General features: G+C 36.3%; 1 protein-coding gene across 7 annotated transcripts in view; it reads right to left on the bottom strand.

The window, feature by feature from the left end:
- MCU (mitochondrial calcium uniporter) overlaps positions 1-22,189 on the bottom strand; it is a 176,499-nt gene that overhangs the window by 27,449 nt on the left and 126,861 nt on the right. For 5 of the 7 annotated variants that reach the window (XM_036337050.1, XM_036337047.1, XM_036337045.1 and 2 more), the window contains exon 2: positions 12,865-12,931. In XM_036337050.1, the coding sequence (XP_036192943.1) occupies positions 12,865-12,931 (67 nt within the window). Of the gene's footprint in view, positions 1-8,134; positions 8,166-12,387; positions 12,413-12,864; positions 12,932-22,189 lie in introns of those variants that run through there. The other 2 variants (XM_036337049.1, XM_036337048.1) reach the window with 2 other exon arrangements.

The raw sequence follows: 22,189 nt of genomic DNA, 5'->3' as shown, positions 1-22,189 counted from the left end.
AAATACACGATTTGAATTTTTATATAAAAACTAAAAAGAAGCCAAGTCAAAAATCTCTTTTGCTTTAATCCTTCCAAAAGAGTAGTCTATGTTTCTAAGGAAGAAGACACCAGAAACAGTACTGTGAACTTAACACACAGCACATACCAGCTAAGGTTTTCAATATATAAAGATATTTGACATTTTTAACAGTTTCTTTCTCATTTCTAAGAGAATCCTGAGCAATCCAGTGTTTTCTTAAAGTCAGAGCCACTAATATGAACATCCCTATCTCTTCTGCAGGTAGTAATGATGATGAACTCATAAAACTAGGTGACTAACTTGTTTACCTGGTGTTTTTCCCATCAATTATTTCCTTTCCATATAAGAAAAAAATTTTCAACTATAGATTTCAAAAATTAGACCGAGTTGAATTTAAATAAAAGAAATCTATGACTTTAAACACATATGGTATGGAAAATTTCACTAAAACATCAGTTTCACAGGTTAGTGCTTAAGGGTTACTATTTTAAAATAACCGAGAGAAAATTAGTCTTTCTCGTGTACTTTAACTTTCTCCTTTAAAGACTGTGAAGCTTTTCAAAGGAATGAAACATGAAAGCTTTGAGAAACTACATGGAATAGTACACTTCAGAACTGATTAAGCTTCATTGTAATATTGCTTTTGAAATAAATCTGCAGGTCTCCTTCTTTCCCACATAATAAATTGTAATGTAAATATTAGTTTTCTTGTTTTGCAACCAAAAAAGGACAATTACCAAAGTTCCTCCAGTTTAACAATATCTAAAATTGTTGGTTGTAGTTAAGTCACAATGAACATTTCCAAGCTAATGACAGTTGTCTGCTATTATTCTCTGGAGACAGGTATTCTTTTTTTAAGTGTAAATTTCATCAGGTGACTCTTGGAATGTTGTTTTCTTAATCTTTTGCTATTATTTCCATTTCAATAAAATAAGAAATAATGTATGTTTTACATCCGTGCGTTTCAAAGAAATCTAGAAATATGGGGCATCCAGTATGAATACTGAGCGACAGAACATGACAGCAGATTTAGGCATAAAAATAAAAAGACAAGGAATTTTCCAGACTAAAAGAAGTGCAAGGCAAACAAATATTTGGGTTTTAAGAAGAAATTGTTTTTTTTAAATGTATTTGGGGCAATAGGTATAAAAAAGTCATAAAATACAAATACTTGTTATTTAGCCAATTGTTAAAAATGTTTTAAAATGCATAGTGGAATGTTCGATTGGTGTACAAAATAATGGGTAAAATCTCTAAAATATATTATGAACTTGACTGTATATATCTTAAGGTCTTATTATGAAAGGGAACTGGTACAATAAGGAAGCACATGTGGAGTGCTTTCTATAAAACTATTTAGAGCTGAACTTTATATGATGGATGATTCCAGTGGCTGTCTTACCATTGTCTCTTTCTTCCCTCTTTTTGTAATATTCTACATCAAGACTGTGAAATATAAGCATAAAATTTTTGTCTTGGAGGGCCAGGGAAATCACACAGACTAATGTCCTTCGTTTACAGGTAAGCAGAACAAAGTTGGACAAGGTTAAATGATAGTGCTAAGGTCATATACAGTAGTTCAACCCAAACCCATTTTACAGCATCTAATGATGTTAACTACTCCTTCACTTTATAAAAAGCTTTCCTTTTTCCATGCCCTCCTGGTTGTTTTTACCTTTCTGTTTATACCTTCACTTTTCCTTCATAGGTTCTTCCTGTATTTATCCCTTAAGTTTCTAAGTGCTTTACCTAAGACCTCTATGCTTCTCAATCCACACATTCTCTAGGCAATCTGATCTCCTTACAAAGTGTCAGCTACCATCTAAATGCTGATGTTCCAAACCTAAAGTCAATTGTTTGCTGGACAACTAGGTTTCCCACAGGCATACCCTAAACTCAAAAATCCTAAAACTAAATTAATCTTCTTCCAAACCCTCTGACATTTCTCATCTCAGTCAATAACACCATCATTACATAACTATGGCCCCAACCAGAAAATTGTCTGATATCCTTGACTTCTCTTGTGGATGAAAAAAGGGCCACATACTAAACCTGACGAGCTTAGGAGAGGCTTGCATGGTGGGCCTTACAAACTCAGAACCATGCAGGATGGCCTGAACATAAAAATTCCTAAGTAAAAGCAGGTCGTGGTGGGTAGTCATGTCCCAGGCCTGTAATTTCCTTGACACAGGTCAATCTTTACCTTAAGTGAGTCTGTTTTATTGTCTTTTTGCATCCAACAAAACATATTTTTGAAATTTCAGAGTAATATTTTTCAGACCCCTCAAAGCACAACTGCCAGAGCAGGAAAACACAGATCCCCTCATTGTTATCTTGTTGCCCAAATACCAGCTCTAATGTACTGCAAGTGTTTACTGAGGCAGATTAGTAAGAAGCTAGGAAAATTCCTTGGCAAGTGGAATGCGGAAACTGCGATAGAGAGTTAAACAAATGGTTGAGCAATTAGAATTGAGCTAATAAATCACAAGAACTTATCTTCCCTAACTAAAGACACCTAAAAGCAGATAGTTTACATCTCTCCTCCCCAACCAAAGAGCAGGTAGCTTAAATCATCCAAGTCAGGGAGACAGATAACAGAGTACCCAGTTAGTGCCATTAGTGTCAGACAAACCCAAGAAGGATGAAGTCAGGGGAATAAATAACACAACAGCCCCAAAACACAAATCTAAGACAAAGGTGAAGCTGACCAGATAATGATCTCAAACCCCACTATACACTCATTTTGATATATCAGCATATTAAAGGACATACCTAGAAAGCTGATAAATAACTAGTATTCTGATTAAGACCTAAAATTTCTGCCTGCAGAAAATAGATAAAAGCCCTTAAGACAAAGAATGCCAGCATGTGCTCTCCCTTGAGCATTTCCACAGGCACGTATTTTCACTTTCTTTCTCCTGAGTTCTAAGGGTTGCAACCAGGGGAGCAGAGGGTAGCAGCAGTTGGTCCCAGGCTCACGCTTTGATCCTGTCTCCACGGGTCCTCCTTTTGCCTCTATGACTTTTCAGCAAGCCCAGCAGCCCTGCCATGCATGGCTCATTTCTTCTGCCTCTGTGACTTGTTTTCCCGAGTTGAAGCAGCCCTGCCCTGGCTCACTTCCTTTGTCTCTGTGATCTTCTTTCTGAGTCAAAGCAGCTGTGTCTTTGCTCAGTCCTGTTGCTATGATCTTACTTCTTCTATCCTAAGCCCTTCCATTGTCTCACTGTCCTAAACTTTATTAAATGTACTCTCAAAATCACCTGGACTTATATCTTTGAAATCTTTCCTGCACAAAGTCAAGGACCCACACATCTAAGACCTGTGCTGGGACAGACTTGCCTCAGCCCTGTCCCTTTCCAGTGACATTTACTATGCAGTAACCACAAATGTAAAAGAAATATGTGTTTCTCCATTTTGCTTTTTATCCAATCCCAGAAATTTCCTCACTTTGCATTTTTCTGCCTCCTTAATCTACCACCAGTGGATTTTATGTAATCCTCCTTGTGTCTCCATTTATACTAATGTATAAAATAAGGTGCAAAACTGCCAATATCTGCAATATTTTCTCAATCTGTCAAGATTTTGCTTCCTGGCAACTGTCATCAGTTTGGCTCAAATAAACTCATAAAATTTTTCTACAGGTTTGGACATTTCTTATACTGACAACTCTTAGAGGCAGAACATGACATTTCTCATATCTAATAGGTCAGCACATCCTTTCATTTTATTTCCTAAAGTCTCTAATCCTTCCAATTTGCTCTACTATTACCATCTTAATCCAGGTCACCACTGCCTCATTCTTATAGCAGCTACCTTGTATTGGACTTCTTTCTTCACTCAAGCCTTGCTCCCATTCAAAAATAATCCACACTAAATCAGGGTAATCTTTCTTCTCCAAAAAAACCCCACTATCCTGAAGTTGGTATTTTGTGTTTATCATTACCATCCATTACACACACACACACACGCGTGCGCACAGATGCAGATACATAGCCAAATATACATACACATTACATAGTAAGTATTGTGATAGCCAGCCTCTGAGATAGCTCTATATGATCCTTGCCTCTAGGTATTCACATCCTTGTGTGGTATCATCCCACATCAAATCATGTCTGCTCTGCATAATCAGAATACAGCAGATGCGATGGTGTGAAACTTCAGAGGTTATGCCATAAAAGACTGTGTAGCTTCTGTCCCATTCTCTTGAATCACTTGCTCTGGGGAAACCAGCAGTTTCATCATGAGGAAAATCCTACAATCCTATGGAGAAGTCAACATGGAGAAGTAGGGCCTCCCACCAAGAGCCAGCACCAACTTCTCCACTATATTAGTAAGCAACCTTAGAACATGACTCACTTTTAGTTAAGAAGTTTTAATTTCAGACCATCCTATGTGGTTACTTTAGGTCTCTGAGTTTGTAAGGCTGTCATGCAGGCCTCCCCTTAGCTTGTCAGGCAAGTTTAGTATATGGGCCCTTTTTTATCCACAAAACTAAGATATGATTATGAGGCCTAAATGATAAAAATTCCTCCCTTACCCCTATTTCCTAAAAACAAAGTTATAAATCATTTTTTAATATGTGCTATTATTAGTCCTATGTGAAGTTGTACAACGTATGTACCTTTTGTAATTCTGGTACTTTTAAAATCAGTTTATGAAAAGAATTTCTTATAAATGTCAACAAAGCATTTGTGTGAAGTAAATGGCCATTCCATCCCTTCCTTCTATCCATCTACTCATTCTACTGAGAATTAAAGATTTTATTTAGCTTTTGTAAAAATGAAACCCTGTATTAATATAGTGCTCTAGCCCCCCTTTTTTATAAGAATACTGCTTTTGATGGTGCTGTTGTGAAAGTAACTTCATTAAATTAGACCCCACTTTAATTTCTGGGTGGTGAAAAATACAATACAATCTGAAATAGTGACAGTGCAGTAGAACAATTATGGGTCTTGGAAACTCAGATTTGGTAGTACTCAAGTTCTACCATAGGAGACACGTTGAATCCCCAAGCACATTACTGATTACTGAATATAACTGTATCTCAGTTTCCTTTCCTATATTGCAGGGATTCTAATATTTCACAAGATTCAATGAGAATATATGAAATGCCTGCTATAATAGTTTCTCTTGCTTTTTCTAAAATCTAAAGTCTTAAAACCTAAAGACTAAAATCATATAACACATCCATGAGAAATTTTCCAATCATGCCTTTAAATTTCAAGGCAACAAAAATGACTTGTTCCACTGAAGGCAAAAAAGGTTGAGAGTATAAATTATGCAAACCAATTCTGTGTTCCTTAGTATTTTTGGATAATTTACCTCTTTGAGAATCTGATAAATGTATAGATTCTTCCTTTACCCCTATTTCCTAAAAATTTCAAATAATTTATACATAAAAGTTTTAGATATAATTTATTTTATTGCCTTGGAAATGGATTTCCTTCATAATGCCTGCTATGGACTGAACTGTGTTATAGTGTTCCCCCCCCCCCCATTCATATGTTGAATTTCTAATTGCCAATGTGACTATCTGGAGATAGGGTCTGTAAGAGTATTTAAGACTAAATGAGGTCATAAAGATCGGGCCCTAATATGACAGGACTGGTTTTATAAGAAGGGTAAGTGCTCTCCCCACTCCCCATTGTGAGAGGTGGCCATCTGCAAGCTAGGAATAGTGTTCTTACCAGAACCAACCATGCTGGCACCCTGATCTCAAGACCTCCAGCCTCCAGAACTGAGAGAAAATAAATTGTTGTTCTTTAAGCCACCCAGTCTATGGTATTTTGTTATGGCAGCCTGAGCAGACTACTATATTGCCATATTTTAAAAAATAAATGTTAGCAAAATCTGAAGCACTTTTCTTCTTTTTAAAACAAAATTAATGGCTATTTCCTGTTTTTTAAAGACATAAAACAAGACTACAATTAAAACAGAAAATAAACTTTAATTCTATATAAAATAACATTTCAATTACAAGACTGCTATATTGCTTAGCTTGAATAAGGAAGTCACATAATGGGCCCAGTTTTGGAATATGGTAACTTAAATGTCATCTTTGATATCTAAAAGGTTGTGCCTTTCTGTTTTGATGAAAAGAAGTTGTGAGAACTTTGAGACTGTAAGTATGTGGTAAAACATAATCACAGCTCCCATAGTTCACTTTGCCAATGATGCTAGTCTAGAGAACCTAAGAATTCTCTAATACTCATAGAATTGAATTCATATCACTACTTTGATGCAATATCAAAATGAAAAGATTACAAATTCAAGTTTCAGTTGTAAGGTTTCTGAGCAGAGATAATCTTTAAGAGCTATGACACTTTTAATTCCTGCAGAGAAACTGACAAGGCTTTCTATTTATGACCAGCCTACAGAGAAACTTCATCCAGCAGTTGGAAAATTTATATTGTTGTCTCTTTCTAATTACCCACTTCAGAGCTAGAGCTTGTTTAAAATAGTTCACAATTTTCCTACTCAATCAGTAATAACGACTGTAAGTTTTAAATTAGAAGACTATGCTCATTCATAAAGCCCCAAATATCCCCAAATAAATCAAGCCATAATTAAATTCTTTCTTGTATTAAACTTTCTCCTCTTTTAAATAGAAAAACTCCTATCCAACATTTAATCAAGCAAAGAAAATAATTCTATTTTGATTTTTTTTCTTATAAATTTTTTTTCTCATGATAGTGATTACTTCTGTGATAACAGGCAAGGCTTCTTTTGGGGCTATTGGAAGAGTCTTAAATGCCAGAATGTACCAATTGGCGGGGGGGGGGGGGGGGGGGGGGGGGGGTGGGTGGGTGAAGCTTTTTTCTTCTCTGAGGCAATATACATATGCATGATACTCAGTGTGGAAGATGCATCATTTGTGTAAACAAAAAAAAAACAACCAAAAAAAAGTAACAGGATCTTCCTCAGAGTCAAAAAACTTTTTTTCTGGTTGTTATTTTGGCAAAAAATTTTAACACAATTTCAAAGATGGTGATAGTCATTAATGTTAACAGCCTTTCTAATTTCCATAAGAGAATTCAGATATTTAGGATTTTTCTTTAACTGTGAAAAGTTGCTTATTAACAGATAAAAACTAGGAACAAATTCATCAGAGCAATATCAATAGTTTCATCAAGTTGCATTGTGGAGGGAAATAGAATAGTTTCCAATTTCCTCAAAACTTATTTCAAAATATTGGGATAAATGTTGCAATCCTAGACTAGATGACATCATCTGATATTTGACATAAATTTGCTTCTATTCCAAGCTAAGCCAGTTCAAATACTGTCAGCACATAAAGCTTAAAAGTCTTTCCAATTTCATGTGACTGTTTTTCTTGGCAATGATAGTCAATTATATAGAATCATTAAAAAAAAGCGGGGGGGATATTTTGTGATGGAACAAGTTCAATTACATTCTGGTAGTTTCAAATTGAAACTTCTATTTCTAAAAAAAATGCAAACTGTAGAATACATTTCAAAAATGGAAAAATACAAGGTGTTTCAGTTGTTCCAACTTCATATTTAGGTTGGTGAGAATGCTGACCACATTAAAACACTGGAGCTTTGTGTTGCATCATTTTTGGAGTTTCATTTATTTCTCTTTTTTTTAAAGTTGAAATGAAAGATGGTAGGTGGGATATGTTTGTGCCTTCAATATGACGATGACAATAAATACAAAATTTACAACTGTGTACAAGAGTGTGACCATTAGTAACACAGCATGACTCAAAATCATCTCCTCTTTCTTCTAAAACAATTTCAAAAGTAACAGGAAACACTTTAGAAAATATAAAGAATTCTTACAAATCAATACTAAGACAATAGCAATTTTTTTGAATGGGCAAAAAATTTGGATACTTTATCAACAAAAATATTTGAAAGGTTAATAAAAACCTTAAAAGATGCTTATTAGTCATTCGTGAAATGTAAATTAGAACCACAAGGAAAACAATCCACTAGAATGCCTATGATCAAGAAGATCAACCATACCAAGTGTTGGGGAGGATATGGGGAAACTGGGACACTCATACATTGTTGTTGGGAATGCAATGTGGTACAGCCACTTTGGAAAACAGTTTTATAATACACCAAAGAGTTAAGTATATACTTACCATATGACCCAGCCATTCCATTCCTAAGTATCTACCCAAGAGAAATGAAAACATATGTCCACACAAAGATTATAAGCAAATGTTGATAGCAACATTATAGCAAATAATTTAAATGTTTTTTTCTTTTGGTAAGTGAATAAACAAAATGTGGTATTTCCATGTACTCAGCAATATAAATAAAGAACTACAATACGTGCTACAATATGGAGAAAGCTCAAAGGCATTAACATGTAAAAGAAGCTAGATGCAAAAGACTACATTTTGTATGAATCCATTTATATGACATTTTTAGAAAAGGTTTAACTATAGAGACAGAAAGTATATTAGTGGTTGCCTGGGACTTAAGGTGGGAGCAGGGATTGACTGCAAAACAGAAACAAAGGAACTTTTAGGGGTGAGGCACATCGTCTATAACTGGATTCTTATGATGCTTACACAGTGATAGGTGACTTTTATGGTATGTAACATATATCTCAATAAAGCTTTTTAAAAACAGTAACGGGACAAAAACCAAAGGAAAAAACTGGGATAGGTATCTATTCCCCAAACTATCCATAGACCTTAGGTTAAGAATTTATAAGATCATCCATACTTGGATTGATTAAATAGTTGATTGTTTATTATTAAACAGGAATTTCCAATAACCCTTCATTGCTAAAATTATTTGCCTTCAAAGAATTTTTTTAAAGAATTCTTATATTTTTTGTTAAATACAAAATAAACACAACTCTCTACCACAATTCAATACAGAACTAACTGAGTAGCATTACATTTCTGTATAGAGAAATGATGGCAGCTACAAGAAGCTATTCTTCCTTGCCTTACTATAGCTCACCTTTGGCACTTTCTATGTAGCTAAGGTGAAGATACGTCCTGCCTTACGCTATTAAAAATTGTCAGGACAACTCTGGTTGTCCCTTTTCACTCTCAAAAGTGCCCTCGGTTGAATGATAAATTATACACTAACCCTGTATATAGAGGAATTACTCTCATTCTTTACTTCCATTAATAAGAAAGGGAACCCCTAAAGCAGTGATTAGTCCTTCCTAATGCTGCGACCCTTTAATACAGTTCCTCATGTTGTGGTGACCCCCAACCATAAAATTATTATTATTTTTTAAAAATATATTTTATTGATTTTTTACAGAGAGGAAGGGAGAGAGATAGAGAGTTAGAAACATCGATGAGAGAGAAACATTGATCAGCTGCCTCCTGCACACCTACTGGGGATGTGCCTGCAACCAAGGTACATGTCCTTGGCCTGAATCGAACCTGGGACCTTTCAGTCCACCGGCCGATGCTCTATCCACTGAGCCAAACCGGTTAGGGCCATAAAATTATTTTCATTGCTACTTCATAACTGTAATTTTGCTACTGTTACGAATCGTAATGTAAATATCTGATATGCAGGATGTATTTAGGCGACCCCTGTGAAAGGGTCGTTAGACCCCCAAAAGGGGTCGCGACCCACAGGTTGAGAACAGCTGCCCTAAAGGCTAATCACATAAACATTTCACAGTGAGCCATTTTACAGTTGAGGATCTGGGGCATAGAGAAATTAAAATGAGAATTCCAAACCACATATTTTAGATTAGCGGTCTGTAACACTACCACAATCACCCTTTAAGGAAAAAGAGTTTCTGGTGGGTAAGTACTCTTACTGCAGGCTAAGTGCACTTTCCTCTTGGAGGTGGTAAATAATACTATTTCCATTTCACAGATAGGAAAAGACTTTAAAGAAGTTAATTACCTTTCCTAAGGTTACCAGGTGGTTAAATGGTGGAAGTGAGATGTAAACCCAGCTCTGTTTGACTCCAAAGCTCTTCTCCTACTTCTGAGCACAATCCTCCCCTGAAAGGGAACATGATTGTGGGTACAGGTATGTGCATGTGTACCTGTATGCAATGTGTCCAAAGAAGTTCTTGAGTTCAGGTCCATGAGACTAGGGATTCTATGAATTGGTTTAAGGTGGTCTGGTCACTAAGAAATTATATGTAAAATTTCCTATGTGTATGTATAAATTTTCTAGAGAAAGAATCTAGAGCCTACGTCAGATCCTCAAAAATATTTATGGCACATACAAAAAATAAGAACCTTTTAGATTGCTTTGGGAGGAAGGTTAGACATTTAAGATAATTTTTATATTTTATATCAGCTATCATTGCCATAATAGAAGATTTGCCAAACAACATATTAATAAGCAATTACTAAGGGGCAGTAAATATTAGGTATATATACTAGGTATATAAATATCATAATTATATAATGTGGTATTTTAGATTTTGTACTTTTAAAACATTAGGGTCAAGCCCTCATTTGATAATAGAATTTGACCCAGCAGCCCTAGACAGTTTGGCTCAGTGGATAGAGCATTGGCCTGAGGACTGAAGGGTCTCGGGTTCGATTCCAGTCAAAGGCACATAACTAAGATGCAGGCTTAATCCCCTGGTCAGAGCATGTGTGGGAGGCAACAAATCAATATCTCTCTCTCATATCAATGTTTCTCTCTGTCTCTCCCCCTCTCTTCCACTCTCTCTAAAAAAAAAAAAAAAAAAAAAAAAAAAAAAAAAAAAAAAAATCAATGGAAAAATATCCTTGGGTGAGGATTAAGGACAAAAAAAAAAAAAAGAAGACCCAGCAGTTACAACAAAGAGCAATGAATGATAGTAGAGCTGTTAATTACTGGTGGCTAAACGCTATTAAAGTCACTGTGTATTAATAGCAGAGTTTTTTCATATGCTATATTGACCTAAGGTAAAATTAAGAAGTACAAAATAAGAATGGTGTATAATTTGGTGGTAGTAAGAACACTGAGTTGCATTAAATCAAATACTTTTGTGCTTCTACTTCTTGACAGCTAACATGAGTTATTTTCTTATTGGTAGGAAATTTAGAAGTCATTCTTATTAAAAATATGTATCCTTTTAGCTTTTGAAAAATATTACCTTCAACCCCTCATGCAACATACAGACAATCTACTAGTATTTATGTACTGGGATAACATGCAGTTCAACTGTACCATTGTTGTATTACTGAAATACTCCCATACAGATTGGTATATAGGATAATAATAGTAACTCCACTAAGTGGTAAAATTAATAATATATATTTCAATATAAATTCATTAGTTTAAGTTAATTGCCTCTGAATATCTTAACCATTGGCAGATGACTGTCACATTGTAGTGTAACTTAGTTCATATTGATTATACATAACTTATGGAATACATATTAATATATACTGACATATATAACAATGTCAGACAATATCATAAAACTAGACAATTCTGAATGAAATGCTTTTAGTTCAGCAAAAGCTGAGAAGATTCAACATTATGAACAATATTTTACACATTGAGAGAAATCCTCTCTTTATTGAAACTATCTAATGCTATTACCCTGTAGTGGTAATGAAGGTAATAGGACCTGGGAGTGGTGCTGGCATAGATGTGGACAGCATCCATTTGGATGTTTAATGGGCCAAGACAGTGTGAGGATTAAGAGTGATAGCTATTCACTGTTTTGGAGGGGCTCAAGGAAGAAACGAAGTAGGTGGCATGGAGAGGTGGCATTATGGTCCCCTGCCTTTTGGCCACGTGGGAAAAACTGGCCTCTACATACTGAGTTTTGCCTGGGGTCAACATACCTACCTGTCCTCAGCTGTAACAAAGAGTTGAGTGCTGCTTTTTAATTTATGTACGGATATTACTTTGTCAGTTCTCGATGTTTCTAAGAGATAGGATAAAGAAAACCAGATACTATTTTCCTGATTTTGACTCTGGCCTATTTTTCCTTTCAACCTTTTCATATTACAAATGAGTAATCACAAATGGATATTTCCTCCAAGTTCAGATAATTTAGCAAAAAATGAACACATATATTCAGATAACTAAACAACTTTGGGAGGGTTCTGAAAACACTGCAAACATCAGTACTGCTTAAATACAGGGGATCCTGGGAGTTTCACAGTCGATCTGGGTTTCTTCAGTTTCAGGCATCCTTACAAATTTGCAGGATACTCTTTCAATGGTTGCTCTACCTCAGAATTAATGCTTATAAGGTTGAAATTAGAGTTCTATCAAACTAAACTTTATACAGAGGAAATATATTTAACAGTCAACCCTAAGCAAATAATCTAAACTGTCAATGTACAATATTGGGTAAGAGAAATGACCAAGAGAGTAGTAAACATATCTCCTCTAAACAACCAAAACTTAGATCCTATTGCCAGTTTGTAGCATCATAGATATTTACAAAGGACCATATACAGTCCTCAAGCATCTGTTCATTCTTTTCCACATCAAAGAAGGGTATTGCAGCTTTGAGTCTAATGGAAGAAAAAGACAAGGGAGGGGGCAGGTCTCAGACTTTCAGTTGCTTCCCTGTAGGCTCTGATACCGCAAAGGGGCTGGAGTTTTTTAGTATTATCCGTATCTGAAGACCCAATGTTTAAGAAATACCAAAGATAGTGCTTCTGTGATCTTCACATTAACTATGTCCCCAGTTTAAAAGAAAAAAAGTAATATTCCCTATCTCTGAAAACTTAATGGGCCTATTAGTTTTCTTACTGATTTCTCCTCTAAATTCATTAGATCCTCTTTCAAATTTAATTTCTCTTCTTTAGGACCCTCCTTATTTCTCTGACTCTAAGCAAATTTTAAGTAAAAGAGTATAGTTGACTTAAGGGGGACAAATACATTAGACATAAAAAATGGATTTGCCAAAACTCACCATCAGAGGGCACAACAGTACTGCAATAAGCAACACTCAAATTCTGCCAAGAAAGCCTCTGGTGCACCTAGAAAATACAAAGACACACCTACAGTCAGGACACATAACAAATGTTTTATGCATTTGTGTGTATATATAATAAATAACAGCATTTTGAGTACCTAAGTAATATGTATTCTTTGTAGAAAAGTTAAAAAATACAGATAAAAGAGAATAAAAATCTCTCAAACTCCCATCATCCTAATAGTAATGAACACTTTGGTTTGTTTTCAAGATTTTATACAAACACATTTACATACGCATATAACACAAATTGTTTTTCATCTACTTTTAAAAACACATAATATTGGCTTTAAGTGCTATCAAGTATAAACTATACTTTCCTGCTTCTTCCTCTTGCTAATTTTTAGACCTGCATTTCTATTAGGTTTTTTACCAGGAATCATCGGTTCTTAAGTAGTTATATCATGAATTTACTGTTGTTGGGTAAACATTTGATCTTTCTGTTCACTCCCCTTAAAAAAAAAAGACTTGGTTAGGTAACTTCATTCCTGAATCCTTCATTACCACCATCTTTTGACTGCTAGAAGGAAAACAGTCACACCCATATCTGCCTTTACAACGTCCTCAAAGAGTGTCTCTGTGCATTTAAGACTGAAATTTAGGTTCTCACATTAAACTAAGCTTCAGAAAGAGTAATGAACTTGTTTCTGACTTGCCATTTGCTTAATTTATCCCTTTGTACCTTTTATTTTCCCAGCTCCGGAAAGTATTAAAGAAGCGAGGCAGGAAGGCATTAACTGACTAAAATCCATGTATTAGCCGTAGAGCCAAATATTATATTCTACTCCACCAGCCCAAAGAAAAACCATTAAGGACTCTACAACAACACATGCCTTCACACAACTATAGCATATAACAGACTTTACATCCTTCATGTGAATATCCTACCTCCTACCTCCTTCCAGCTTAAGAGAGCATACAGAAATGTGAGGTTGGTATTTATTTTAAAACTAGAGGCCCAATGCATGAAATTCGTGCAAGGGGCTTGGCCCTCACAGCCCCAGCTACCTCAGTCCTTGCAGCCCCGGCTTCCTCTGGAAGGTTGTCCAGATGGTCGTTCTACTGTTAGGTCTAATTAGCATATTAGCTCTTTACTATATAGGACTAGAGGCCCGGAGCACAAAATTCGTGCATGGGTAGGGTCCCTAGGCCTGGCCGGAGATCAGGGATGATCTGTGGGGGCCCCTGCCTTGGCCGACCTGGCACTGCCTGCTCGCCAGTCCCGCCCCTCACACTGCCACCAGCTGCCTCCTCTGCTTGGCTGGCCTGGGGCCTGTGGGCTGGGGGCAGCTCCTGAGTTGAGTGTCTGCCCCCTGGTGGTCAGTGCGTGTCATAGTGACCAGTCGTTCCACCAGTTGTTCTGCTGTTTGGTCAATTTGCATATTAGGCTTTTATTATATAGGATGTAAAAATCATTTAAAATTTCTTGAGACTACTTCACAGTTGATCATAATACAATAATGTGTTTTGACACTGACACTGAGAACCTTTAAGTTAATATATATGGTGACTTTACTGTGGACTGTGACTTTCAGACTATTAAAAAAGTTTCAAAATATTTAGTTAAACTCAATCTTACTCAGAGGTCCAGGGATGCTCTGGTTAAAGACAGGTGCACTGGCAACCACTACAACCCCAACCACCTGCTTGAGACCCCTAAAGAAATTGAAAAAAATCCTTGGGCTCTATGAATTAGTTTGAAAACTAATGATGGCTCACAGCCAGTTGGCCTGGAGGTCAAATCCCTCCCAGTGTTACCTACAACAATCAAGGCTTAACTACAACAAGACGGTGCACAAAGACCACTAGGGGGTGTACCAAGAAAGCATAAGAAATGCGGAGACAAAGAAACAGGACAGAAATGGAGGAAGGCAAAATGCTGGATGTAGAGCTCAAAACCACACTTGTAAGGTCTCTCAAGAACTGTCTAGAAGCCGCCGATAAATTTAGTAAGGCCCTCGAAAAGACTGGTGAGACCACCGATAAATTTAGTAAGGCCCTCGAAAAGACTGGTGAGACTGCCGATAAATATAGTGAGATCCTCAAGAAATCTAATGAGACCCTCGATGTTGTGATAAAGGACCCACTAGAAATTAAGCATACACTGACTGAAATAAAGAATATTATACAGACTCCCAACAGCAGACCAGAGGAGCACAAGAATCAAGTTAAAGATTTGAAATGCGAAGAAGCAAAAAAACACCCAACCGGAAAAGCAAAATGAAAAAAGAATCCGAAAATACGAAGATAGTGTAAGGAGCCTCTGGGATAGCTTCAAGTGTACCAACATCAGAATTATAGGGGTGCCAGAAGAAGAGAGAGAGCAAGATATTGAAAACCTATTTGAAGAAATAATGACAGAAAACTTCCCCCACCTGGTGAAAGAAATAGACTTACAAGTCCAGGAAGCGCAGAGAACCCCAAACAAAAGGAATCCAAAGAGGACCACACCAAGACACATCATAATTAAAATGCCAAGAGCAAAAGACAAAGAGAGAATCTTAAAAGCAGCAAGAGAAAGAAACCCAGTTACCTACAAGGGAATACCCATACAACTGTCAGTTGATTTCTCAACAGAAACTTTGCAGGCCAGAAGGGAGTGGCAAGAAATATTCAAAGTGATGAATAGCAAGAACCTACAACCAAGATTACTTTATCCAGCAAAGCTATCATTCAGAATTGAAGGTCAGATAAAGAGCTTCACAGATAAGGAAAAGCTAAAGGAGTTCATCACCACCAAACCAGTATTATATGAAATGCTGAAAGGTATCCTTTAAGAAGAGGAAGAAGAAGAAAAAGGTAAAGATACAAATTATGAACAACAAATACGCATCTATCAACAAGTGAATCTAAAAATCAAGTGAATAAATAATTTGATGAACAGAAAAAAAAAGAAAACTAATGATGGAAGACAAAGGAAGGTGAGTCCTACTCCTTATTCTACAAATGAGAAAGGTGATACAGAAGGAAAATAACTTACTAAGAGTCATATATCAGAATCAGGATTAGAATCCAGGTCTCAATACTGCTAATCATCTCTATACACATTCAGGGCCCTGGTCTGGTCCTCTCTGTGTGTCAGTTTGCTCAACGATAGCATTAGGGGGCAAGGATATAGTATTTCCTAGCAATATTAATTTATTTAAAACTAGTGGCTTGGTGCAGGAATTCGTGCACATTGAAAGGAAATTAATTAGAAGAAATATTTTAATATCACTATTCGCCCTTTCTCTATAATAGAAGTGTCAACCAAATTCACAATCAACAATGACAGATGGAAACACACACATGCGATTGGCGCCAGTGAGAGCTTTTATGTATTGTGCATGCGCGAGTCATGCTTTAAAGATATAGAGCAAACTTGCTTAATTAGACCTGCTTTCTGATTTAGCTAAACTTTTTCCAGCCCAGTGAAGCACCCCAATTTCTCTTTCAGGTAATTGTCAACAACACAGCAGTAAATATCAACACGAAGCAGATTGTTATTGTAGATCATGCAGGTAGAACAAAGGGTAAAATATTTAACTGCAGCAGAGTTTGACTATATTTTGCACAGCGAGAAAACCTGAAGTTTTTTCAAGGTCCACCATTTCTTACTTCTTTTCAGTCGGGTCAAGTTTCTAAGCTTTCTAAATCTCTGTTTTCCGGCTAATGAAAAGAAAGTAGGATTCCACCAAGTCTCCTATCTACCTACTCCAGGACTTCTGTGAGGATCAAATGAGATGAGGAACAGGAAAATGCTTCACAGACATTTGGTTAAAGTGTAAATGTTTCCACCTGGGTATAAAGCAAGTTGTGTGCCTGGGCTGAAGAAACTGCAAGGAGGCTAGTCGCTAGGGAGAGGAAGCCAGGGGTTGCTACGTGACATCATTACCCAGCGCCCACAGTGACCATTTCCGGACTGGCCATGGGGTCTCAGCAGCATCGGCTGCGATTTGGTGGGCTGTAGTTCCAGGGTGGTGGTGGGGCCTGTGTTCCACTTGGGGGAAGCCGAGTGTTGCTTTGTCGGCCAGGTCCGCACTGTTGTTTCTCTGTAAATGGCTAGTTTGCTTCACGGCAACTCCTGCATTGAGTGTTTGCCCCCTGGTGGTCAGTGTGCATCATAGCAACTGGTTGGATGGTGGGAAGGATACGTAGCATGTTAGCCTTTTGTATATATAGATGTTTATTTCTTTTGAATAAACAAGACAAGTACATGATATAGAATTCAAAAGTACAAAAACTAAGTAAAAAATTACATCTTTTAGCCTAGCTGGCAATGGTTCAGTGATTGAGCATTAACCTATGAATCAGGTCACAGTTGATTACAGGTCAGGGCACATGCCTGAGTTGTGGGCTCAATCCCCAGTAGGGGGTATGCAGGAGGCAGCGTATCAATGATTCTCAGGTCATTGATGTTTCTATCTCTCTCTCCCTCTCCCTTCCTCTCGGAAATCAATTAAAATTATCTATCTATCATCTATCTATCTATCTATCTATCTATCTATCTATCTATCTATCTATTTAAAAATTACATCTTTTACACTTAATATTGGCCTTCCTCCTATCCCTGTGGCTCAGCTACTTATTCTCCTCTATGAAGGTTAAATCTAGGTATCCTACCAAAGAAAGCTTTATATATATGTAACTTTGTGCACCTATGAATGTATTTGTGGAAGTTTTAAAAAATGCAATTGGTCGCATGCGGCAGTCCCATTACTCATCTGTTTGGTTCTTAACTCATTGGTTTTTAGTGACTGAATGGAATTACATGGTACATCTTTACAAATGCCTACTGACAATCCTTTATTATTAAAATACATGATACTAGAGTGAATATCCTTGCAAATGGGCACAGATACTTGAGGATAAAATACTTCAAGAGAAAGTTCTAGGTTAAAGTTATGTGCACTTTAAATTTTGGAAGGTATTGCCAAAATGTTTTTCATGGAGGTTATATGCATTTTCATATCTACAAATTACACTCTGGTTCATTAAATGAGTACCTGGTTCCCAACACCCTTCTAAACAATGTATTATCAAATATCAAACCTTTTTATTTTGCAATGTCATAGGTGAACAGTATTTCACCATAGTCATAATTTGCATTATTTTATATTACAACTCAGGATTTGTATATATTTTTATCTCTCTAAGTGTTACTTGTATTTGCTTTCTTATGAACTGAGTATTTACATCCTTTGCCTTTTTTTTTCCAATTTGATTCTTCATCTTTGAATCTTATTTTGTATAAGTTTTTTAAGATTAAGAAAATTTGACCTTTGTAAAAAAATGTTACAAAATTTTCCCATTTTTTATTTAGCTTTGTTAATGGTGTTTTTGTATGCACACAATTTTCATGTTTTAGAGTCAAATTTATCCATTTGTTCTCTAAGAGGTCAATGTCATATATCTTAGAGGCCTTCCCTACTTTAAGAATATTGTAAAATTCTCCCATGGTTTCTTCCAATTTTTCAGGTTTAAATATTTGATTCACTTGGAATTAATCTTAGTCAAAGTTAAAAAGTAGAAACCCAATCAATTTCCCTCTCATGATAACACAGTTGTCCCATTTATTGAATAATTTATTTACCCGCTAACTGTATTTGTAGTGCTACCTTTATAACTTTCTAAATAAGTATATGAGTTTGGATCTTTTTCTGAACTTCTATTCTAATAACCTGTCTTCTCCTGTTCTAGTAACCACATTCTTTTAACATTCTAGCTTTATAATATATTTTAATATTTGGTAGGCTGGGCTAATTTCCCCTTACCACTTTCTCTTAAGAATTTTTCTGGCTATTCTTCCTTACTTTCCCCCCACCCCCCATATCAGCGGTTCTCAACCTGTGGGTTGCGACCCCTTTGGGGGTCGAACGACCCTTTCACAGGGATCGCCTAAGACCATCAGAAAACACATTTATAATTACATATTGTTTTTGTGATTAATCACTATGCTTTAATTATGTTCAATTTGTAACAATGAAATTGGGGTCACCACAACATGAGGAACTGTATTAAAGGGTCATGGCATTAGGAAGGTTGAGAACCACTGCTCTATATAAACTTTAGAGTCAGTTTATCGAGTTACACACACATTCACACACACACAACCCTGTTAGGTTGGGAAGCAATATCGCACAGTGCTTAGAAGCACAGAATCTGTAATCATCATGCCTGAGTTCCTCCTATTCTGATTTAGTAACGTACTAACTGCAACCTTGAGCAAGCTTTTATGCAATTTCTTACTGAAAAATGGACAAAGAGTAACACTAGCTTCTACCACATAAATGAGTAATGTGTATAAGGCATTTAGAACAATGTATAAGGCATTTAGAACAATGCCTGGCATAGAGTTAAGTGTTCAATAAATGTTAGCTAGTTATTTGTTTTGTTTTGAAGTAGAGATCACATTAACTCCATGTTAATTTTCCCCACATCAACACAAGGGAAACTGAACACAGAATGTTATCTATGGTTTTGAGTCTTCTTACCCAAGAACCTTCTTACCTAAGCAGCCTTTCTATCTAAGTCTGTGTGTCCCTGAGAGACATATTAAGCTTTTCTCCATACATATTTTGCCTGTCCTTTTTCCTAATGCAATGCTTTTTGAACTGCTTTGTCCAATATTACAATCATGCATTTTTTGGTTGCATATGCAAGTTACGTCTTTGCCTGCTTTTAATTTTGTTACTTTTCTTCAGTTTCTTTGTTTTAGGAATGACTCTGAATGGTTTTCTTTGTGATCTAATCTCGGATTTATTTTTTAGGAAAGTTTAGCCTATTTATATTTATTAATATAACATTTAATCTCCTTTCAGTCATCATATTTTGTTATAAAATGTTTATGCTTTCTATTTTTATTGCTACTTTATCTTTTTAAAAAATATTTTTTTTTTATTGATTTCAGAGAGAGAAAGAGAAAAGGAGGGAGAGATAGGAACATTTATGAGAGAGAAACATCAATGGGCTGCCTCCTGCACGCCCCACTCTGGGGATTGAGCTAGAAACCTGGGCATGGACCCTGACCAAGAATTGGAGGGGTGACCTCTTGGTGCATGGGACAACTCTCAACCAGCTGAGCCACACTAGCCAGGCTGCAGCTTTATCATCTTTATTAAATGGCCAGTCCTTGCTTTGTTTTTAGTTATTCATGTATTTCTTCTGGTAATACGGGAAGATATACTTTTTTGTTAATAGTTATTTCAGAGTAAAAGTCTAAGTTCTTTTAACTGCCTTTAAGGTCCAATATTATCTCTCTGACTTCATTTCTTACCTCTCTCCATCACTCCGCTTTAGCTTCTCTTTCCTGCTTCTTGCGTGCCATGCACCAGCTACACTTTTGCTTCAGGACCTTCGCAACAACCATTATGTCTGCTTAGAATACTGTTTCTCCAGATAACCATCAAGCTCCCTCACTTCCTTCAAATCTTTGCTCAAATTTCATTTTTCTATACTTTGCTAGTCTGGCCACTCAATTTATATGGCAATTCTATCAATTGGTCCCCCCCTTTATATATATAGTTTCTATTATGAGCAATGATGAACTTAATAGTTGTGCTTCTTTATCTTCTCCTCTACCATCCAATTTAGTTTACACATTATTTTTCTTCGTGTTTACCCACCTACCTAATCTATTAATCATCTATCACCTCCCTACCTCCTAATCTTTTTTACTGGGTTTACTGATTTTAAATATCTTTTGACAGCCTATTATAAAACATGAGGTCTGTAACACTTTACATCATTTCTGTCCTTCATTCTTCCAATTTTTGTTAGTTATGACATTATTACATTGTCAATGTTTTAAACATTCATACTCTGCTCTGTAAAACATAATCTTCACATTTGTTTTACTCTTAATTTTATGAATACATGGACTCTGCTTACTACCTACACTTTAATTTCTCCTTTCATTTAGTTTCTCCTTTCATTTCTTCGTTGAGTAAACTTCATCCTATAGAACAGGGGTCCTCAAACTTTTTAAACATGGGGCCAGTTCACTGTCCCTCAGACCGTTGGAGGGCCAGACTATAGTTTAAAAAGAAACTATGAACAAATTCCTATGCACACTGCACATATTTATTTTGAAGTAGAAAAACAAAACGGGAACAAATTCAATATTTGTATTTGCATGTGGCCCGCGGGCCATAGTTTGAGGACCCCTACTATAGAAGTAGGGCTCAAAAGAGCTAAATTAGCATTGGTATGTTAAAAATGTTTGTATTTGCCCTTATATTGATTGAACAAGTATTTGGACTGGTACAAAATTCCTAAATTAACTTTTCTTTGAAGATGTTGATGGTGAAATGTTACTGTTGAATGCTGCTTGGAGAAGCCTGAGGCTAGCCGCTTCTTTTGGAGAATTAAGCTCTCTTGGCTTTGTTGGCATCTGTAACCACAGATGTCAGCTCACCCGGTCTTCTCACACACCCATCTGACCTTCACTGGATCTGGCAGCCTTTCTTTATATATTGTGCTTTGGGATTGCAGAGATCTCTCTGGTTGTGCTGAAAATCAAGCATGTATTTCTGTTTCTTATTCTCCTTCTTATAGTAAGGTGATTTCAAGAAAAGGGCCCTTTGCTGGGCCATTATTTCTTAAAGTAGTAATTTTTTTTTTTTTAATATAGACACTTTCAAACATACACAGAAGAAAGAGCATACAGTATGATGAATTTCTTCCATGTACCCATCATCTCTGCTCTGTATTTATCAAAATTTTGTCAAACTTTATTCATCTATATCCACCCGATTTTCTCCCTACAGAATATCTTAAAGGAAATTCCAACCATCAAATTGCTTTACCAAAAAAATATTTCAGTATTCATCTACTAGGCCATTTTAAAACAGGGAGTCCCTGGTTCTCCATGATTTTACAAATTATCCTCAACAATAATAAAAGATGTTATTGTGGGGCACATAATTACAGAAATTATGTGCCCCAAGCATAATTGCTTATGAATATTGTTTGCTAGGATGCTACAGAATATGGGTTAGCAGACCAGCCACAAGTTTTCGTAAATAAAGTTTTACTGGGAACCTAACCAAGTCCATTCATTTATTTACTACCTATAGTTCATTCACCTACTGTCACACTACAACAGAATTGAGTAGCTGTGTGGTTACAGGAGAGCCAAGTAGATGCAACAGAGACTGCATGGCCCACAGGCCTAAAATATTTACCATCTTGCCCTTTAAGAAAATGTTTGAGGCTGGTCAGCGTGGCTGAGTGGTTGAGCATCAACCTATGAACCAGGAGGTCATGGTTCGATTCCCGGTTA

This window comes from Myotis myotis, unplaced genomic scaffold (assembly GCF_014108235.1).
Source record: "Myotis myotis isolate mMyoMyo1 unplaced genomic scaffold, mMyoMyo1.p scaffold_m19_p_15, whole genome shotgun sequence".
NCBI lineage: Eukaryota > Metazoa > Chordata > Mammalia > Chiroptera > Vespertilionidae > Myotis > Myotis myotis.
The sequence above is the reverse complement of the archived record's forward strand: the minus strand, read 5'-3'. Positions and strand labels throughout refer to the sequence as shown.